The 22,511-nt window shown below is 28.9% G+C and overlaps 1 protein-coding gene across 1 annotated transcript in view; it reads right to left on the reverse strand.

Moving 5' to 3' along the window:
* LOC123295523 (Krueppel-like factor 7) overlaps positions 1–22,511 on the reverse strand; it is an 832,728-nt gene that overhangs the window by 170,798 nt on the left and 639,419 nt on the right. The window contains exons 2-3 of the mRNA XM_044876903.1: positions 13,883–14,360; positions 12,379–12,846 (exon numbers count right to left, since the gene is read on the reverse strand). Of these exons, the coding sequence (XP_044732838.1) occupies positions 12,379–12,846; positions 13,883–14,360 (946 nt within the window). The remainder of the gene's footprint in view (positions 1–12,378; positions 12,847–13,882; positions 14,361–22,511) is intronic.

A 22,511-nucleotide genomic window follows, 5' to 3' on the forward strand; every position in this document is an offset into this window, starting at 1 on the left:
AAAGAAAGCTTTCCCGGCTATAAATGTATTAAGAAATTACCATTTTTTTTGTAACGATAACTACTATTTAACGAAGTCCTACTTTTATAACTTTTCCCAACCTGTATACACATATACATAACACAATAAAAGGGAACAATATTTAGTGCGAGAGGGAAGAATCTAATGCTACGTACTACGTACTACGTATGTCTGTCTACGTGGTAAGGTTACTTATACAGTTTATTACAATGTATGTCATGTACTATTTTTTATTTAAGGTTCAGTTCACTTGATGAGTCGTCCTTTAGTTACAGATAGATGCTACTCAATTTTGTGTGTGTAGATTCATCCCATTCATTAAACCATCCACCCTTTTTTCAAAAGAATATGTACGAAGAATATTAAAATAAATTGTATACTTTTACTTGTACAATTATTAATTATTTGAGTTCTTATAAACAATTTATATTTATTCAACTATCGAATTTTTGTAAATAATGCTTCATTAAATTAATTTTTTTTTTAAATAAATTAAATAAAGATTTCTGAATTTGTAGATCAAAAATGACGCACTAAACATATGAGAATGCGATCCCAACTTAACCGTCTGAATTTTCGTGAAGAAAAATTATAAACAAGTTATTAAGTATTTTCTCCATTGATAAAACAATATTTTTTCCAATTACAATATTAGTAGTTAATGAGTATTTGGTTGAAACCATAGAAGTAATAGTATAAAATGAAAAATTATTGAGAATTTTCATGATTACGCATAAATATTCGCAAATGCGTTGAAACACAATTTTTAGACGTATAAAAATTTGTTACAGCACTAATTTCTTTGTGGTTAACTCATTCAAGAAAACTTTTTAAGATCCATATTTTGATACAAATATATAAGCCCTCAGTTAGTTTGCATTAACGGATGGAAAAGGAAAACCAAACAAACGTAGTGTATTTCAAGTGATAATTTATAAATAGTTTTTGGTTTCTCTCTCATAGAAAAATTAAATTTTTAATAGTATTTCATTCGATGTGTTTTCAGACCATTATTTTGATATGCGTGCATATCAAAAATATTTTGGCAGTATTATTGCTATGTATATGGGGGTCGTGTTTGGTTATTTAGTATGGAGAGGTTATTTTATTAATCGAATATTAAGTATTCTCCATTTAGTATGAAAAATTATATCAGACAAATGGCCTCTGCAGGATCTTTTGCAGCCATTGATTCGTGTGAGGTAATTTTCGATGAATTATGTGATTGTGGATTCAAATCCCTATGAAAATATATATAAGAGAGCCACTAGAAAGGACTAAGACTTGAGCGACGAGAAACATATAATTCCATATCTTCCTCTACTCTATCACTCACACAAGCAATAATCAATAGGACAATAATCATTTAGGACAATTTGACCATAATCTTCCCGTAAAGTCTATGGACAATTCTTACATAATTTTTTTTTCTGACTAAACTCTTCTTCTGAATTTTTGAGTAACTGAACAATTTTTAAACGTTGAAGATTATTTAATCCTTTAATATCGTATGAGCTGCTTGAAACTTACATTTAACGTTTGATACAAGCGACAGTTGCGAATTGCAAACATACAAAACTGGTAGTGGATTTACTATTTTAAGACAATTGCAGCATACAGGGTAACGTTAAAATTATTTTACATAAAGTGCAAAAATGCAAGAAAAATAAAACAAAAATATAAAAAAATTTCACAAACCCTAATATCGCTAATTCAAAAAATTTGCATTAAAAGCTAGGTTTTTTATTTGGAATCACTATAGATTTTTCTTTATCCAAAATTAATTTTTCTTTCATATTAAATAATTAATTAAATTATACTTTTTGATGTTAGAGAAACAAATACAAGCAAAAATTTGGTACAGATATTTACAATTTTTAAGTTTTTGTTTTTTTTTACATTGGTTTTTTTTTCCACAAAAAATATAAATGATACAACTCTATTTCCAAGAATGGCGTGTATACACTAAACGTGTGAATTTCATAAAACATTGTCAACTTTTGACTTTCAAATAGATAGTTCTTTAAATTAATGATCATTGTGATCATTGGTTAGTCATATATTTTATGTTTTAGGCTAATTAATTAACTACTATGCAATATTAATCACTTAGCTAAAACATAAAACACCGAATTTGTTTAGATTGTGAGTTTATTATAATAATAATATGGGTTGGTACAAAACAAGCCTTGATGGAAATGACTGTTACATGTAAGAACTATTATGATTTACTAAGTTACAAATTTCATTTCGACGATTTTACAAATTGGGCCCTTTAATACAAATTTGTAGTTCAAGAATATTAATTGCCAAGTTTGAAATTGAATATTTTTAAAACTTCAAAAACTAATCTTATTTCGATTTTATTGAAAAAACTTTCTTATTTCGATTTTTAGGCTGGAAATAATCAACTTTTTAGCAGAAAAATAATAATTAATAAATGTGTTTTTATAATATAAACATGTTTTTGAAAAGCCTAAATAAATAAATATTATACATGCATTTTTTATATAGGTTTTGAAATTTTTCCGTTTTTATAATTTTTTTTAAAGTAATTTAAATTTTATACCCATCTAACATAGACATATGGGCATGTAGATGGATGTAATCAAAAAAACCATTTGAAATGTTTTGTCTATTTGATTTAAAAAGTTGTTGAATATTACATCGGGAATCATATGAATATCAAAATATCAACAACCGAAATATCGAAAAGTCTAAAATATATTTAAAAGATATAGAGATACTTTACAAATTGTTTAATTTGAATTTTCACCACGAAGTAGACACGATTTTCACAAAGAAGACACGATATCTCGTACCATATATTAACGAACACTTCTCGATCAGATTACTCTTAAAAGAAATCAAAATCGATGCATCCGTTTCGGGGCTAAGGTTTCAGTTACAAGTAAATTGTTTTTCCTGTATTTTTATTTATTTGTCTGTGTATAGCGTTCCTCCTAAACGGCCTTAAGATAGTCCATGTATAATGAAAAACACTCGCTTGACGATCATTTAGTCTCGTTTCTGCGGTTTTTAGGAATCTGATTAAATAAAGTACTGGAAATAAAAACAAAGCATTTCTAAATTAGTACTAAGTAAAATTATTTCTAAGTGCTTTCATATCAGAATATATTTATTTTTGACTATTATTATTGCGATAACACAATTTGTGCACACAAACTTTAGTCTGTACATTTATTTGTGTGAAAAAATCTAAAAAGATTCGAAGGAAAACCGAAAAAAATTCCCTTTACAACGTTTTTAAATGGTTTGATTTATTACTAATCATTAAATTTGATTGGTTAATATAAATTGGAAAACATACATTTTTATAGACATTATATCACTTGATAGTGAATAAGAATAGGAACTCAATGAGTATTTATTTTAACGAAATGTGGTACAGTACCACGTACCTGATTTCTTTAAATATTGAAAGTGAAATTCACATACTTCACATAATATATTCTGGAATTATAAGTTGCAAAGTTTCACTGGAAAACTGCTTGCTTCTTTCGTTCATTTTGCCTAAAGCTATCTTAATCTGTCCTTATCTCTTAGCCTTTAAAGAAAAGGCACAGGTTCGCGCAATACTTTTATTCATAACCTTATTCTAGAATACCTAAACTTTTCCGACAAAACCTGACGCATAAACAAAAAGCTTTGAGTATGATAAATTTAATGAAGTATGTATCGAAAATATTTAATAGAATCATTAAAATTAATTACTAATAACTAAAGCGTAAACCTTCTTCTTCAATATCCATTATAAATCTTTACTTATTTGCACTAACAAACACAGTAAGCATAAATTGAATGACACGGTAAATCGAGAGCGACAACAATAATGACATACATCCGTGAGAACAAGTAGTTTACGGTTGACGAAACGAGCGGGGATGAGGTTGGGGTTGCTCAAATTGCAGGTTTGTGATGGAGTGGTTATCCAACTACATCAAAAAACAACATTCAATGAAAAATAAAAGCGATGGTTTTTCTGACATTTGGCCAGTTTGATATAAATACTCCACTATGCATTGTTTGTTAGATACAAGCGAAATTAATATAAGTGTGTTAAAAAACGTTAATTCATTTTTGTTAGTACATGGATTAAGAAGACAATTTTACCATCAAATTTGTATCAACTCTCTGTATATAAGGTACCTACACGAAGTATCGTTTAGGCTCACATACAGAAAATAAATGAATTCCCTTCAGCTTAGGTTTGTTGGTTGCTAATGGTTTCGTTTTCCTTTTAACATAGATATATCTATGTGGATTTCTGAACAACTTTATAAAATATTTACTGATATTTTTTTCAGGATTAGATTTGTGTGTACACACATAGATTCATTCTTGACGGTATATGAACGTATGTGGTGGAAAAGAAGGAATACACACACATAATAAGATTTTATAGTATTAGGACCAAGCAGCCATTTTAGAAAATCTGGGCTGTTTCCGTTTTTGTTTACGAAAATGTTCATTGCTGAATGCTTGGCTTCTAAAGGGCATAAAAACTTTTAAATTGGACGGTAAGCTTAACCTATTGAATACACTTCGCAATATGAAAATAATTGAATATGATATAATTGTTTTAGTATTTTTTATTCAAGCCTTTTACAAGCCTTTATTTAACTTGGGATGGACCTTATCACACGTTTAGCCGATGAGAGGCTTGATAGTAAAAAGTGTCCGGCACCGAAACTTTTTTTTTATAGTATATTATCTTGAAACGTTAATAGTGTTCTCAATGATGACGTACTCTTGTGATAAGGATGCCAACTTCTCATCCGTAAGGTCGTCCGGTCAAAACGAACCCACATCAATGAATTTTTTTTTTAATTTACAATTTTATTACCACTTCTTTATTGTGTTTGTTATTCAATAATAGATAATTTATACTTTTTTAGTCTTTGATTATTAAAACTGCTTTTAAGGGCCAAGCTTTTATTGTTATAAAAGTTAAAATAAATTTTTTCCTTGAATCACTCATATATATATATATCTATTTATAAAAGCATGAGGCGCTTTATTTAAAATGTCAAGGCTTACTCGGAGTGCCCCAAGCTTTTATGAGTCATGTACGGAGTGACTCGAGAAAAAAATATTTTCTAGTTTTTAGTACAATTTATTAAAATTTCTTCAATATCGTCCTGAATATTTTATCAACTAACTGAGATAACTACTCTCAAATACTACGACTGGCTCTAGACACACTAAATTGTGTATTACAACTACATGGTGTATCAATTTTATTACATCAATTAGGGACCATAGAGAATCTTGTACGTAATTTTTAGTAGTTAAACAGGAAATGTAATAATAATAAAATAAAAACCCCAATGTAAAAATATGTGTCGATTTTTTTTACTGGATTTTAAGGTGTCTTATCGCAATAAAAGATTCGAAGTTATTTCAATCCCTATATTTACCTAGGCGGGTAATATTTCCCACCCGAATTTCTGATGAATTTCCAATTTAAAAATACTATTTAAAGTCCCTCTATGGATAAATTTCATTTAAATTCAATACCCCCAGAACCTTTTTTAAGTGTAGCTTAGCTTAGCGTTATAAAGCTTGTTTTATTTAAGACTTAAAACTCTTACCAACGCTAACGAAATATATTCCTTCCCTTTAACCACATCACTTATCGAATTTTCAAACTTCGTTGTGATATCAGGTAGATAGTGCTGTAATTTTGCAATATAATAAACTCTCGTGTAAACTACATTCATACTCATATATTAAGCATTCCAAACCCGTTAAAAACCAAAATATAAAGAAATTTAATCCGATGTTGATGATCCATAATAATCATAGACCGTGAGCCCATACCAAAACGAGATTGCTATAATTATAATTGCCTACCTTTTTGTTTCATAAATATAATCAAACTAAAATTTTTCGAAGAATTAATTTCCAGCTAGCTGGAAATTGTTTTAATGCCTTCATTTGGTCCTAAATACGTGTAATCTCTGAGTTTTCCCCATCCCAAAAAGTGTACATTTTGTCTTTTCTACTTTTTAGTTTCAAAATTAACGAGATATGCCAATTTTTAAATGGTGCATTTTTTGCTCATTCAATAAACTGAAAAAGAATTCATCTTACAAACCGTTTGAGATGGAACAAAAGTTTGAATATTAAAGTTATTCCTTATAAAAACATAAACAACTTTTGCTTTAAAGATTTTTTCTTAAACTTCACTGATGTCTATTTTCTCCTAACTATAAAAGATAGGGAGTTGTAAATTTGCTGGTAACTTCAAAACGTAGTCTTCTGAAACATTCTCGAAAAACGAAAATAAATCTAAAAGATACTTTCGAAAACTTTTTTAACATATACTGTCGACAAAAAACCCGTCGAAAATTAAAAATCTTTATTATTTATTTTTAATTGTCCAAATTACCTTTGAGGATTTTTATCAATTCTCAAAAGGCAGAAAAAAATAATCATGGACACTACACTTCATTATGGGCATATAATCTAATGAGTTCCACATTTTTGAAATGATAATAGACCGATAATTCATCCATTACCGGGTCTATGCACAAAATATCTATAGTACTTTCTATGATAAAGACTTTTTTCGTTCACCGGGATAAATATTTTTAATGTAAAAAGCACTTAATGGTTTGATAGAAATGTACTACACAGATGAATACCTTCTCATCTCTTCTCACCCTTCAGATATCTCTTATTGTTGTTGATGGTAAAATGATGAAATGTATTACAACTATATTATATTTAAGTGAGTTGGTGATGGTTATGTTATTGTTGTACTTTAACGATATACATCATATACTTTAACCACACAACCCAGTAGCAAATCGATCATTTAATGATAACAACGAACGAAGTATTATAGAGAAAAAAAAAACTATTTACTTTATCATGTTGTATCAATTTATCTACTGAATGTTTCAGTTTTACTAAATAGAAAATATTCAGTAAACTGCTGATTATTAGACTTTCAGAAAACGAATACTATTAATTATACTTACATTCAATATTACTTATTGAATAATTAATTGTTTGTAGATTATGTGATTTCGTTGAAAAAGAATATTTCATAAAATCAAAGTCAAAGGAAATGGTCATGCTCAACAGTTTTCAGAATTCTAAAAAGGATGAGCACTGACCATTATCTTAAATCCCAAAGACGAATTCGATTTACACTGTAAGTTTTACTCGAAAAATGATACCCGTACAGATGTTTCTTTTTCTGCTTTTTTTTATTATGAAAAAATTAAAAGAGTACCTACCTTATATGACAGTTTGAGGGATGGAAACACTTGATTTTAAAACGATACTGTCAATTTAAGGTAGATGAAAAAAAAGAAGAAGCACTGACTGAAATTCTTCCAAGGCTCTAAATCTTATGCCAACTCTCTATAACTACTAAGCCCAGTAATCGGAACTCTTTTCGCTAGTCCGAACTTTTTACACCGCTCTCTTCTAGTCCGTCAAAAACGATATTGTTGGTTTTTATATAAATCTAATATGGATTCATTGGTATGAATCTAATAAAAACACAATAGTATTCGATTATATTTGTTAGTTTACGCCTGTATGTATCATATTACATCAAATATAATCGAATGGTGTAAATATTGTATGCATGATTAAAAAGTAAACAACAAAAACAAAAGGTAATATTATATTCCGCATTACGTAATTTTTATAAATTATTGGACCATTTTTATTTATTTAAAATTTGTTAAAATTAAATTTTAATCTAATTTAGTTATTTTATGTCTATCAAAGAATTCTTTTAAATTAATTTTATGTGCAAAATTATGAGAAGAAACTAGAAATGGTGAGTCGAGAGCACCCAATATATGAAAAGTGATCAGAGAAAAAAATTGTTTCTTACATCATTTTCTTACAAATTACTTAGAATATATCACCATACATAGCATATTATTATTAACAAATTGTTTGCGTTGTTAAATTTACTTTTTTATGTATGGTAACCAACTGATGTATGACAAACATATTATATCGAGTCACGACGTACTCTTGTTATTTTGTAACTACTAAAAAAATACAGCAAATTTAATTCGTTAAAAATGAGGTTCCATAGGCGATATATATTATGGCAGATATTCGAGAAACAAATATGTGGGTCCACCTTTTTCATGGCAGTAGTGTTGAGTTCTAAAATTTAGTGTGCCTGTCAAAATTATACCTACTAACCTAAAAGAGTGACTATTGTAGGACTTCCACCTTAAAGTTTCGGGAAGTCGGGAGATAAACAAGAAAATTGAAAGATAGTGAAATTGTTCTAATATTACCACCGTATTTTAATACTATTCGATAGTGTACCAGAATATGAAACAAAAAATCCAAAATTATCTTCTTTTTTTCTGAGCTTTGGACAGTTTATCTTGATATCGAGATTTAGCAGAGACTATACGATTTTGGAAGTCCACCGATCAAATCTAGAAAAATGGAAACCCTAGTCCCTTGTCAGAAATGTATCATTTTTATCAAATTTATAATCAAACAGTTTTTGTTATCAAATTATAGTGTCAGTGTGCTTTTTGTCTAGAAAATGATATTTGTATCGCGCCACTTGGTTTTTGTCAACAAACTATGCTATTTTTTTTTTATAAAAACTATTCTTTTAGCTGGATAGAGAATATGCATTACGGTTTCTTCCTCTTCATGACAAAATCTACAAATAGTGAGATTGAATTTGTATGCAAACTGAATTTACAACGACCATAACCAGCAATTATTTTCAAGTAATTTTAAAATATGTTGACATACTTTGTGCAAATATTGCAGTAAAAATAAGGACAAAAAATATGTGCAAATAATATAGACCAGTCTTTAGCCCATAAAATGAGTCGGCACTTTGATCTGGAAACACTGAAATCAATTGGGTAAATTACTGATATCGAATTGGTTATATTGACCCATAAAAATGTTAAAGTAATACCAAAAAAATTTGTAAGTTAAATTAAAATTCATTAAAAAACAAATCAGTTATAAGCATGCAAAGATTGTTGCCCGTCTCTTTCTTACAAAACAGCTTATGTACTCTCTTTATGGCTGATACTAAAAAATGATCTCACTTTTAGAGTATCTTCCTCTTTGTTTAATTAGGAGATTCAAACGTTCGCATTTGGCGTACTTCTAAATATTTTTAAAAACCAACTTCATTTTTCTGCCCTTGTAGTAAGAACTGACAAAATAAAAAAAATTTAATCATCCCAATTGTAGTAATTCCTTAAAAAAAAAATCCAAATCTGAAAGTCCTTGATTAATAGCATATCGATTTGTTCTTTGAATTAAATTTAAAACCGATTCGAAAAATTTTACTAAATCGCCCTAAAATATGTAAAACTTGTGTAACGAATAACACTTCTTTAAATTTAAATTTAAGAAAACAGAACTGAGAATTATCGGAGTGTTAATACATTAAAAGTTATTTTTCTCTTTTTAACTCTATTTGTCTCAAAGGTGACTTGGCTGTTCGAGCAATAAAATTTATTTTACTGAATCCTAATACAAGAGAGGGTCGTTTGCATGTATATACAAGAATTGTGTAAATGTAGGTAGGTGTATACGTATGTTTTTTTTTTCTCCTTTTTATATAATAATACAGAAAAGCGACATAAAAAAATATTGGTTTATTCAATTTTGATGAATATATTTCTTCACTTTATAGTACTTTACTTACTAAGAATTTGAAATGAATCAATTTGAATTTAGATTGAATATTACATATACATAAGCATCTAATATTGAAATGAATTTCCTTATTCGAATTGACAGTTTTTTAATTATTATATGAAATGCAATGGGGAAATAAATTTCATACATATATACCTTCCTTTTAAATTTGAAGTCAATTTGTTTTATATATTACAATGTAAATCCTATAAATTTCGTATTTAAACGATCAGTCCATTTGTCAAAACCGAACAAGGAATAATTATTCATATCAAATCGTTTAAAATGTGCGTTTGACACGCTTGTATTTCCGGGCAGTAAATTAATCAGTGACATACTATTCTTTTTCCTGAGAAAAATTTGTGGTAATTCAAGAAGACACCGAAACGTTAAGATTTATATTTTGGAATTGATAAAATATATTGGAATTGATATAGACATAAAGTCACAGTTATTCCATCACTACGTTCCATGAAATTAACAAAAAAAACTTCCAGTTATAGAAATATTTATTTATTCATTCTCAATGGCAACTTTTATTTCGAACCTTTACAAAAGTATTGAATGCTGATACTAAATAACTTACAAATATACAAAAATTTTATTTATTGATTATATATTGGTTTTTGGTAGTACATACTATATAACAATAAATAATTAAAATAATAAAGAATAAATTTAATATTGGTGGTGACTAAAAGTTTTTTTATTTTATCTCAAAAATTTCGAAAAATTTTGAGATAAAAAAACGTGTAGTCACCACCATGATAAAATTACTTTTTATTATTTCAAATATTTTAAATTTTTGAGTGAAAAAATTCAACAAAACCGCCAAAACTAGTAACCAAAAATAAGCCATGTCAATTTTAAATTCGGAATAAAAGTAAATGAAAATTCGTTCATTTTAAATTGTTTAAAATAATCAAATTAAAGAAAAGCTTCGAATCTTAAGTTCCGAATCTAAGTGTTAGATGAAAAAACCTTTTTGAAATTTTCAAAGAGATATGGTAGGTTTAAGAATACAATTGAAAATCAGTTCTTTGAATGAATAGTTTTTCCAACAAGTATAATATGTCCTTAGTATAAGAAGTCTAAAGGTTAGTATTTTGCTTTTAAAAATCTAAAAAGATTTGAATCCTCTGAGTACGTTATTTTCTTGAGTCTGGAGGTATTAATATATGGTTTTTTTTATACTGTAAGGTAGTATAAAACTACGTGCTTCATGTGGCTCAAAGATTTATTTTAAAAAAGTTTTCAACCACAAAAAGCTCATAAACAATGTTGCTATGATGCTATTTATTTGTTTTTAAAGTTTCATTTGATGTTGACTTTTTAAGTAATATCCTTAAATGAAAAGTAATGTCTGATCCATTATAATGTTATTATAAAAAGTAAAAGATTTATCTTGTATGATCATCAAAGTATATTGCTCCCATGATGGAAGGTATTATCAGACGTAAAGTATATTATCATAAAAAATGATCATAAACAAACTTTGGTGAACTTAGTCTTTGTAGGTCACATCTACGACTTTCTGATTTAGTAAATTATTGTATTTATTAACGAACTAGCTATTGCTAGTTACACTCCTTAAGTAATCAATAACGCTCAAATATACCTTGAAAACTAGGGAGAAAAAATAAATCCTACTGTTTATTCTTCAAGGCAATCATTCATTTATTCTTAACAATTTCAAAATTACGAATTTGATACTATTCTTATATTTGTTTCATTAGCCTCTTTCTCCTTAGTTTTTTTTCCCGGTACTGAACTGATCTTTCACAATAAATTTAAAAATAACAGATAACGTTATATTAGATGTTAGCCCAGAGGCGAAAAACATACGTAATAAAGTATAATAACTTAAGTAACTGTAGAAGAAGGACTATAACTTAACTGTCAATTATGGACTACAAATAAGGAATGCGGCTATCTTTATGTAACTTAGAGAAAACTGATATTTGCATTATTTTGTCCCCAACGACGACGAGGGTTATGTGTTTTACCGATTTGTATGCATGTACGTTCATTTGTTTCTTCATAACTTAAACTTAACTTTAAACTACTCATCATAAATTGACAAAAGAGATATCATTGAAAGCGTCTTAATCGTCCGTTGGTTATAGGCTATGAAACGTCACATTAAATTGAATAAGGCGCCCTCTACAGAACATAAAGTCTTGATCTAAAAACAATGGGCATAATTGGCACTTCTCAAAAATATCTATGTTGTTATACTTTATTACGAAATTCTTATAATAAGTCCAATCGTCTTTACAATCGGAGGACCTCCTTTCGGTCCTGTGGAAGACGTCTTGTAGAGGTTCCCGTAATGACAATTTAACTAATCATAACAATTTCAGAAGAAAATATATTATTGATTTCATACTTTCAAGAGCGTGATTTTGTTGTCAGCGAAGGTTTAGGTTTTGAACTTAATTTTATTATTCATAATTGTCTAGCATTTGATTTCCCTTCTTTTCATATTCAAGGGCATATTTTGGATAAAAGAAGAAGTATACGGATGATCTACGGATCTACGACACCCGATATATTTTATAGTACAAAATGCGGATGAAATTTTTTCGGGATGAAAACAAGAACTTTCGATAACTAGAAATTTAAAAAAATAAGGAACATAAAAAATAAAAATATTATCTCACATACCTGTATGCGTTCGTTGATGTGCTTTTAAATGTGAACTCTTTGTATAAACTTTTTTACAACCAAGAAATTGACATTTGTGTATCCTTCGTTTTGAATCAGGTGAATGATCATGTGATCGTGATGTTGTTGTATGATGTTTTGATGTTGGTGTTGTTGTTGTTGTCGTTACAGTACCTCCACCTAGAACACCAGGTGGTTGTGTATTTGAGGTTGGTGTTTGTTGTTGCTGATGATGTTGTGCTGCTTGTTGTGCGGCCGTCGTATGATGAAAATGATGTCCTTGTGTTGTTACTGAAATAAGTCGTGTTACAGCTGTGGCAGCCCGTTGTTGTTGTTGAGGTGTTGCAGTTGTTAATCGTACAATTGTACCACGTGGTACTCCGCCCGTTGTTGATACTCTTAATATACCGGTTGTAGGATGATGATGATTACTTAAATGGTGATGTAATTCTGTCGATGTGGTTGTACCTAGTTAGGAAAATGTTCGTGTGAATAAGCGATCAAAAGATCCAGAGTCAAAAAAGACTAATTTACTTGAACAAGATGTCATTTTGTACGCTATGATATATAAAACACTTAATCATTAAATAAAACGGACTAGTGCACATGGGTTACAAATCGATTTTTTTTTTAATAGTTAAAATTCAAAAGTACAAATTTTGCTTCGACATTGAGTAGTAACGCATGAAAGCGCAATCTATAGAAGAATGAACCAGCTTACGAGTGCTTTTCTGCGATTTTTTTCAAGTTTTTTGAAACGAAGTTCCTTAATGCTGCTTGCTATGGTGAGCTAACTTGCAGAGACCGTCACGTAACAATGTGAGACATGCTTTGTGTGTGTACCATATCCACGATATTTTCACCTATTTAATATTATTTTTATTTATTATAGTACATGAATTTTGAATTTTTGCACTATTTACATCCAAAACTAGTTATGGACACATATACATAAATAGTTTTGGATGTAAATAGTTCAAAAATGGCAAAATTTGTGCGTCTGGGAATACTGCCTATTTGACACTAACCGAATAAATTACTGCTAATCTATAAGGTGCCAAACGAACATCCATTTATAAACGAATTATTTATTAAATTATTATAACTTATTAATTTATAACTTTATTTAGAAGAGCAATGAAAAACAGATTACTTATATGTATTTATTTAACGTTTACATTTGTTTTTGTACAGCTTAATATAACTTCGTTCCTAACGGGGGTCTCACGATCTTTTTTGTTCCTTTTGTGTACGTTTTCAAATCTACTTAATAAGGGACAATCACTACAAAGCTCTAAAGGATGATAGAAATTTATGATAGAATATTAGATCAAATTGAAGATTTTTGGGACGAACGAATGCGTGACACCGAATAATATCACATTACACCAACAATGGCGGAACCTATGTGAATGTTGTACGTATCATACCGAACATATGGCATTTTGTACAAATAAATCGGGCATGTTTTAGTGCAAGTTCTTTCAAATTTGCTTTGACTAACCTGTTGTGGTTAATAAACTACTATGTTGCGTGGATTCAGGTGATGATGGGGGTGTTAAAGTTCCCGTTGTACCTGCTGTTGTTGTGTTTTTACTCGCTACCAGTCTTAATTCAATTGGTGTTGTCGTTGTATTATTACTACTTTCCTCACCAGATTGGATAAAATCCTCATCAAATTCATCATCCATTGGCTCTTGTTTAACTAATACAGCACAACTTAAAGAACTATCCCATGAGCATGCTGAACTTGCTGAGCTCATACTTAATGAGTCTAAATGTCTTTCACTTATACTTAAATCATCTAAACATAATGGATCTACTTCAACTTTCCAACCACCAGCCGCGGTTAATGCCATTGCAGTGGTTGCAGGACTTGGTGCTGTAAACAAATCCCATGCTGTGTCTAATTCTGTTGGTAATTTTTTATACGATTGTAGTTTTGGTTCATCTTTGAGGTAGCGTTCCATTTCGTAACATGTCTGTAACAAAAAACAAGAAATTACTTTAAAATACTTTCATTAAAAGTGATTTTTAATGATTAAATGAGTACAATAAGGCAATAAACCACCGCTCATATTTTAAGCGTCACTAAAATATCTACAATTTTTTTTTTTTTATATTAAGCTAAAATTTTGAAATGTATAAATCATGTGAACAGTTAACGTTTGCTTTGTTTACGCCATCATAAACAGTAAAACAAAAACAAACATTTCAGTTTTCTCTGAATTCGTTTTTTTTTTTTTTTTTTTTTTTTTTAAAATATGAAAGCTGTTATTTTGAGACAATAAACAAATATAAATTAGTGTTTCACTTTATAATCATCATTTAGTTTCTATGAAATTTCATAATAGGAAAATAAAGTATCTGTTTTATGTAAAAGGAAAATTTCCTAGAAATCTTTTATAATGTATATTGGGATTTCCAAGAAATGAAAGCCTGTAAAGCATAAATTGAATAAATCCTATATATTTAGGCGAGCAATTCATGTATATATCTATATATATATATATATATATATATATATAGTACGCAGAGGTTTTTTGGGGCGAAAAAAAATGTGACTTCTACTATCTATTGGCGAGTAGTAATACTATTATTTTTTAAATTGTGAGCAACTAACTGCCTTACCGACTGAAACTTTAAGGATAGGTTTCAGTAGATGGCATTGTTACACGATAAGTAAGTAGTGGATTTGCAACGAAAAATCGATCTACCTAGGATTCATTTTAAGAAAACGGCTCCTAGAACGAAACGAAAATGAATCCTAGTCGTTTTATCTCGGAAACGGCTCCAACGATTTTCATGACATTTAATATGCAGGGGATTTCGGGAGCGAAAAATCAATTTAACTAGATTTAAAATAAATAACAAGCAAAGCTCGGTCATCCAGGTACTATATTATTATTGCGCAAAGGACGAATAATATTAAAAGATTGAGTTACAAGGCCATGTATAACATTATATTTAATCCATTCGTGTATTAAACAGAAAGTTTGTGCGGCTTTTAAACACAACGGAAACTAACGTATAAAGTTGTTTTATAAGAAAGAGAATCAATTATCCATGAAAAGGTATCGTTTTAGAGATAGCGTGTTATAATGTACGAAAAGTGAGGTCAAGTATATTACACATTAAGATAGTAAAAGCAATATCCAGATACTTTCATCCAAATATAATTACAGAATTATGTACGCATTCGAATAAAATGGTATTGATTAACATAGTTTTTTGAAAATAATAATTAGTTAACATCAATGTATTATTTTCGAAGTGATGTTTCCCAATTGTGTGCAATAGCTAGCTAAAATTTGTACTTCATTTTCATCTGTATTTTCATTTGTACATCATCCTCAGTCATGACCTAAGTTTATATTTATAAGCAGAAGAGACACTTTTGGAACAAAATAAAATAAAAAATAATTACAGTTTGCAATAAAATAAAATAAAATTCCAATAATTACTCAACAATAAATAAGAGCACTTTTCTCTCAAATCAAATTGTATTACTAAAAATTTATTTCTAACGAATCATCAATAAACACAAAGAAACAATAAACATATTCAATTAAATGATGGTATATGTGTTACGAGTAAAATATTATAAAGACTACAAATATATCTTGTGCTCCATAAATATTTTGATGAAAATGTTAAAGAAAAGGAAGAATAAATATCATTTTATTTCGCACAACAAAACAATAACAACAAAATAAAAAAATACTTTTCCCACAAGTAATTTATATAATTAAAAGTATTTATTAAATAAAAGAACCATAATCATTTCTTATTTCCTCTTTTCTTCTTTTTATTTTTTTTTTAAACCACTCTACTTCAGTTCGTTGTGCCACCAAAACAAACCATCATTGCGTTTTAGTGTTTTAAGAAATATAAACACAAAGAGTCAAAAGAATGAATAGCAAAAAAGAGTACTATATTATTTGAATGGTGGTATAGTTTATTCACATATACCAACTTGTTGTTTAAATACTCTAGGTTTGAATTCATTTACACGTAGGTTTTATGTATGAATCGTAAAGTGAATTGTTCTCAGATACAATCCCCAAGATTGAAGCATCTCACTCTACCTTCTACTGCCAATTTACTTGGAAAGTAGCAATACGAATCTTAAATGCATACAAGCTTACTGAAATATTTTAGGGAAGTATGTACCTAGGCAACGACCAAAAATGGCACAAAGCTTATGGAGACAATAATTTGAGACCTGATTAACACTTACTTCTGGTCCTAGCAAAACTGCGGAATACATGCGTGCGTATCGCGCACACAATATTTTAGATTTATGTGAGCGAGCTTAGGCATTGTCTGAACACAATATCACACGCCTTTTACATTTCATTGCAAAAAACTTCGTCAATGTTTTTGAAACAATTATAGCACACACATAGACTACCAATTCGTTTTACGCGTTATCATTGTAACACGGTAGGCAAGTTGAATGCATGAATGAAGATAAAGGAAAAATGGTCTCAAAGAATGGAAATAATAAGTATAAAAACAAAAAATATATATTTATTACGCTACAATGTTATATATGGTGTAACGATAACTGTACACTATGTTATATACCTATATTATGAAGCATAGAACTCGCATTACGTCGTTTGTATACACAACATTCAGTGTATTCCTCTCCCATTTTTAGATCGCGTGTATGAATCACACATGTAGGTAGAAGAGGAATTATATATTTTGTATTTAATATTATTAAAAAGTTTTCCAAAATAAAATTATTTTTCTTATTACTTTAAAATCATGAGCCTTCAAGCGGGCATATCTCCTAATAGTAGTGGTCTCACAAAAACTCCTTAGTTCTTTTCTAGATTTCTTGGGATAAATAAGGGGCATTTATAAAAATGACAAACGTTGAAATAAGAAATAACTATTTTAACCTTTTACCTAAATATTAAATACCATTTCTAAACTATAAAGCATGCATGGGCGAGTTATTTTAAGTCGAAGTCACCATTGTTATAACTTTATTGGATACCATAAACTTAATTATGTGTCTCTTTATCGAAGTCCGCATTGCTCATAGAGGAGAAAGCGAGACGGGTATACGACTCGTCTAACTATCTTAGTTTCTCTAATAGCAATGAGATAGGTAGAAAAAAAATAACAAAAATCTAAATTTTATCATAACAATTACATAGATAAACGTGGCTTATTGATTCGACTGTCATTGCATGTAGAAGGAATATATAACTAGTTACATTTGTAAAGTCTTTTGTTACACTCTTTCATGAGCTCCAAATATATGTTGAATCATTTTCGATAAAAAAGTGGGAATTCGGGCTACCTAACAATGATATTCTAATCCCATATCTAACTTTATGTATACTTCCTTTTAAACACTGATATAAAGTAGGTGTTCCCAGTAGGAGTAAAATTTACCAACTTTTAATGCATTTCGAAATTGATTGAAATTTTATTTTTAATTAAAATAATCGACATATTTTCTTCATGATTTACTAGTTATTCTTGTGACTTTTTAGAAAATGCTACGGAACTATTGCAAAATACTTTTTTCACAATTAGACATAAAATAATATATAAAAAAGCAAAAACAAAAATTATATTGAAAAATTTTATGTTCTTGTGGTACGTGTTATTTTATAAAGGCAGGAAAACTACTTATATATATAACTGGGAAATAAAATTCATCCTTCTTCTACAATATTTTGTACGTACATGCTAAAATAGCATTAGTTTGGTGTAGTAGAAAGTTGGTTGGTGGCTGACTATCCTATAATATTGCTTTTAAAATAACGTGCTTGAATATAACCCTAACATAAATTATACTGTGTAAGATTTACCTTTCATGCTTTTTGTTTACATCAATATCTCTTATTCAACTAACAACTACCTACCCAATATTCCCCAATTTACCATAACATGATACATCAATCTACCATATAGTTATAAACATGGGCTAGGTATACTTTATTTAGTACTATATGCCCTAAAAGTGTAATAAAAAATTGTTTTTCTTTTCATAAAATTTTAACTGGATTCTTACATTAAAGTAGAAGCTTTGTAAGCATAGAAAGTTTTGAATGAAATTTGTGAAATTTTACAGTGGTTACGAAGACAACTTAAAAACATTCAACAGTTTATAAAGATATATTAAAAAAAATAAAACTAAAAAAATAAAAAAATTCAATTTAATTTGACATTTACCATTTTTTTAAATTTTTACAGAAATTTTCAATTTATGGATCAAAACGATGATTATAGATGGAATAGATCTATGATCATCATTTTGAACCATAAATTAAAGAATTCTGTAAAAATTGAAAATAGTAAATGCCAAACAAATCATGGCCAACTATTCTGATATACTCAATGAATTATGACTATTTTACATTTAACAAAATTGAAAACTGTGTATATCAAGAGAGGGTGGAGGCTATAAAGCGATGGTTTTTACTTTTAAGCCCAGTGAAGCGGGCGGGAATCAATCTAGTAGATATATAAAGAGTCACAGAGTAATTTTGGTATTTTTAGGTAAGTTTATATCTTTAATATCCTATAAGAGAGGATTAATTCCTACTATGACTTAACCAGAGGAAAATCCTGAGTAAAACCTAGGCTTTTGTTACTAGGAGATAGTAGTTATTTTCGAATTAGCTGCCACAATCAATAAAACACTTTGCCCTAAAAAGTGGATAATAATTTTTATTGTAATATAAAAATTAAGACGTGAAGGGCTCTTGATATTCAATCTCTATATTAAATTAGCTGATTTGAAAGACATCGCCCGTCCCACGCTATGGATTTTTCATTCCACTAAAAATTTTAATCAACTTTTTAGTGGAATAAAGCGTGTTTTTTAGTTTTTAACCTATAATTTATTGTCTTGGTTTCGACCTGTTGACCTACCGCATGAGAAGCTGCCATACTTACTACTTAACTACCTCATCGTTGATATTATTACTATTATTTGAAAATAATTTTATTAATATAATAAAGATAAGATTATTCCCGTGATGCTTTTCAGAATATTTGTTCGTGTTAATCGGGTCATTAGAAATATAGATTTCCAAGATTTTATTGCATTGTTATTTACAAATAAGGTTAATAAAAGCGTGCTAAAAAGGAATGTCAGTTCCAAGTCCAATATATTTAAAGACAATTTTGTGTCGAAAAATGACATTGTTTCTGTGTACCTTTTCTCATTTAAGTTGATGTATTGTTTTGACTGCTGCTGTATTGTTAATACCTACGTTGATCCAACGTTCTCCATACTACTGCCACTTAAGCGACCACTAGGTACAGATCACAAAACCAGTATGGAGTAATAATGGGGTAGTAATGGGTATTGATATGGTGAATATGGAGATAAACTACGAAGAATTGCATATAAGGATTCGGGATATTAGTGAAACCTATCTCATCTTTGTTACCATCGCATACACCATTCTATGTATACTCATTTCCCACAGATAAAATAACGATCTAAAACCCATATCATCTTCGATAAATGAAGGTTGTTTTATTGCCCATTCCATAAAATATGAGTTGATTCGATTAGCATATTATACTATATTTGAATAGGGTTATTAGTAAAAGGTATTTGATCCAGTTAATTACCAGAAGAAGAAAAATTTAAGTGGATATCGATTTTAGAAGATATGTTTAAAAGGAGTACGTTATTTAATTTGAAAATTGAAAATTTTGATTAATTATTTGGATTACGATAATTTGAAAACCAAGAATAAAAAAAAAGTTCATTCTTATATTTCGTCTACACTCATAAAGTTATCAAAATTCATTATAAAAGTTGAAAATAAGGTACAAATAATGTCAACCAAAAGCTTAAACTTGTCTTGGCGCTCGTTCATCCTTAATCCATCATTTTAAGGTTTACTTATCAGTATTGTATTGATATAAATGGCGATCAAAATTTTAATCCCTATATTTCCTGCTCCTCAACTTGACTGAAAATTATCGACATAGGTTAGAAATGTTTTTGACTGAATCGCAAAAGTTGATATAATTTTCGTTAGTATCAGAACCTCGAACTCATTTTTAGAGCAAAATACCTTTCTATGAAGGATAAAAGATGTATTTCGAAGTCGAAATATATAACAATTTAAAGTTTTGGTGCAAGAACAAACCTTTAAATAAAATAGTCCGAAAGACGATTATAGTTGAGGAGGTGGTTGTCAATGAATTAAAGGGTCATATTCGAAATACAAAATTCCTCTTATTCTATTAGGAGAAAAGTACTTTTGAATGTATGTACTATCATTGGTTCATTGGACGAAAATCAATCTTTTAAAAATAATTTATTCAACGTTATACACTTGGAAACGAGTCTTTATAATATAAGCAAATATACTTGACTGAAATAGAAAAATGACTGCCTCTACTCTAAAAATAGATAAAAATTTGTTTTTTCTAAATAAATATAGCTCGTACATTTGGTATCGTTTATAGGTACGATATATTTACGTACGATAGATATATTAGATAGATATACATTGATATCGATATAAATAGATAGGATATATGGATAAAACATAAAATAGTAAGTGAATCTATCTACACAATCTTGTTTACAACAATCTCATATGCATGTTTTAACTATCATATGTATTATCTTGAACATCAAATCACCAATGCCAGATTTACTTATGATTTTATTAAACCTGGAAATGGTACAAAAAAATTTATTTCAAGACGACTGGCTTTTGAATACTTGTTATCGTATGGTATCGTATGGAAATGGGTTAAGGATGAAGTATATCTGACATCTAAACCGAATATCTAGAGGACTTGAATTCGAGTCCCGGCTTCTATGAAATTTTTTCATTCTCTTCTATTTTTTCAAATGAATATATAATGTGGATTATTCCATCTAAGTATATGCAGCTTCTCTGTCATATCTACTTATTTTGTACGAGGTAGTGTTTAAAAATTTGATATCCTATATTTGTTCTTACAGTGTACTGTTATTTTTTCAACGGGCTTACCACCTCATTTGTGTTAGATTCATCTATTCTCACTACAATTCGTTTGTTATTCATGAGAAAGAACATTGTAAAATAATTCCACTTAAAATGCAACCGACGACAATAATACTTTTCATCGAACGCCAACAAAATGACTTAAACTCAGACCATCGCATCATACAGACACCCACTCAATAGTAACCAAGCATTCGTCACATATTTCCATCCATCTATATGGTAAAGTTGTCTAGAGACAGGTTTGTCTTCTGTCTAGATCGAAAATTTGTTAGTTTATTGGCTACTTCCGATAAATATGCTTTTGCTCTTAAAGAATAAATCGGTCAGATAAAAGTTTGTAATGATTAATCATGATATGTTGATAACAAAACACATAATTATTTTTCATAAAAATAAGGATTTTTATTATTTTTATAAAACAACTTTAATAAAATTAGGTATTCATTCATGTGACAGCAAACACCAATCAGAAAGTATTGAAAGTTTTACGTCACGCCATAACAACATTACATTTTAATATAGCGAAGCAGGTTAGTTGATGTGTTGATTGCCAATGCTTGTATAACAAGTCGTGATGAATGAAGACGCCATGACACTCTTCATTGCATGAATTGGTTTTTAAAAATGCAAAGTACATGCAAATAGTGTTTTGTTTTTAATTTTAAGAATACATTCTTGGTTTGAGGTATAAATAATTACACCAATTTTCCAACTTTAGGACAAAATCGTATTTGTTTATTAATTTTTCTAGAAAACGAAAGCTTTTTCATGATACTAAAATTATATATATAGAAAGTCTAAGAAACATTTTCGTTTTTAAACCAGTGGCATACAAATTAAGGATATTTTCTCAATTGATTATATTGCCTGCTAATGTACTTGTCATATTACACGTATCAAATTGTAAAACTAAACTCAAACCATCAACAAGTTATAGGCTTTAAAGGATTGTTGCCCCTTTCTTTTTTACAAAACGGATATATATATATATATATATATTTAATATATGGCGATTCATACAAATGATGTAATTTAAACATTTTCGGTTGGTGGATCCATTTCCAAATACAAATCCTTCGCTATCCTGTAAGTTGAACAAATATGATAAGAAAACAGAAAAATGCCATGTAAGAACAA

This window comes from Chrysoperla carnea, chromosome 3 (genome assembly GCF_905475395.1).
Source record: "Chrysoperla carnea chromosome 3, inChrCarn1.1, whole genome shotgun sequence".
NCBI classification, from domain to species: Eukaryota; Metazoa; Arthropoda; class Insecta; order Neuroptera; family Chrysopidae; genus Chrysoperla; species Chrysoperla carnea.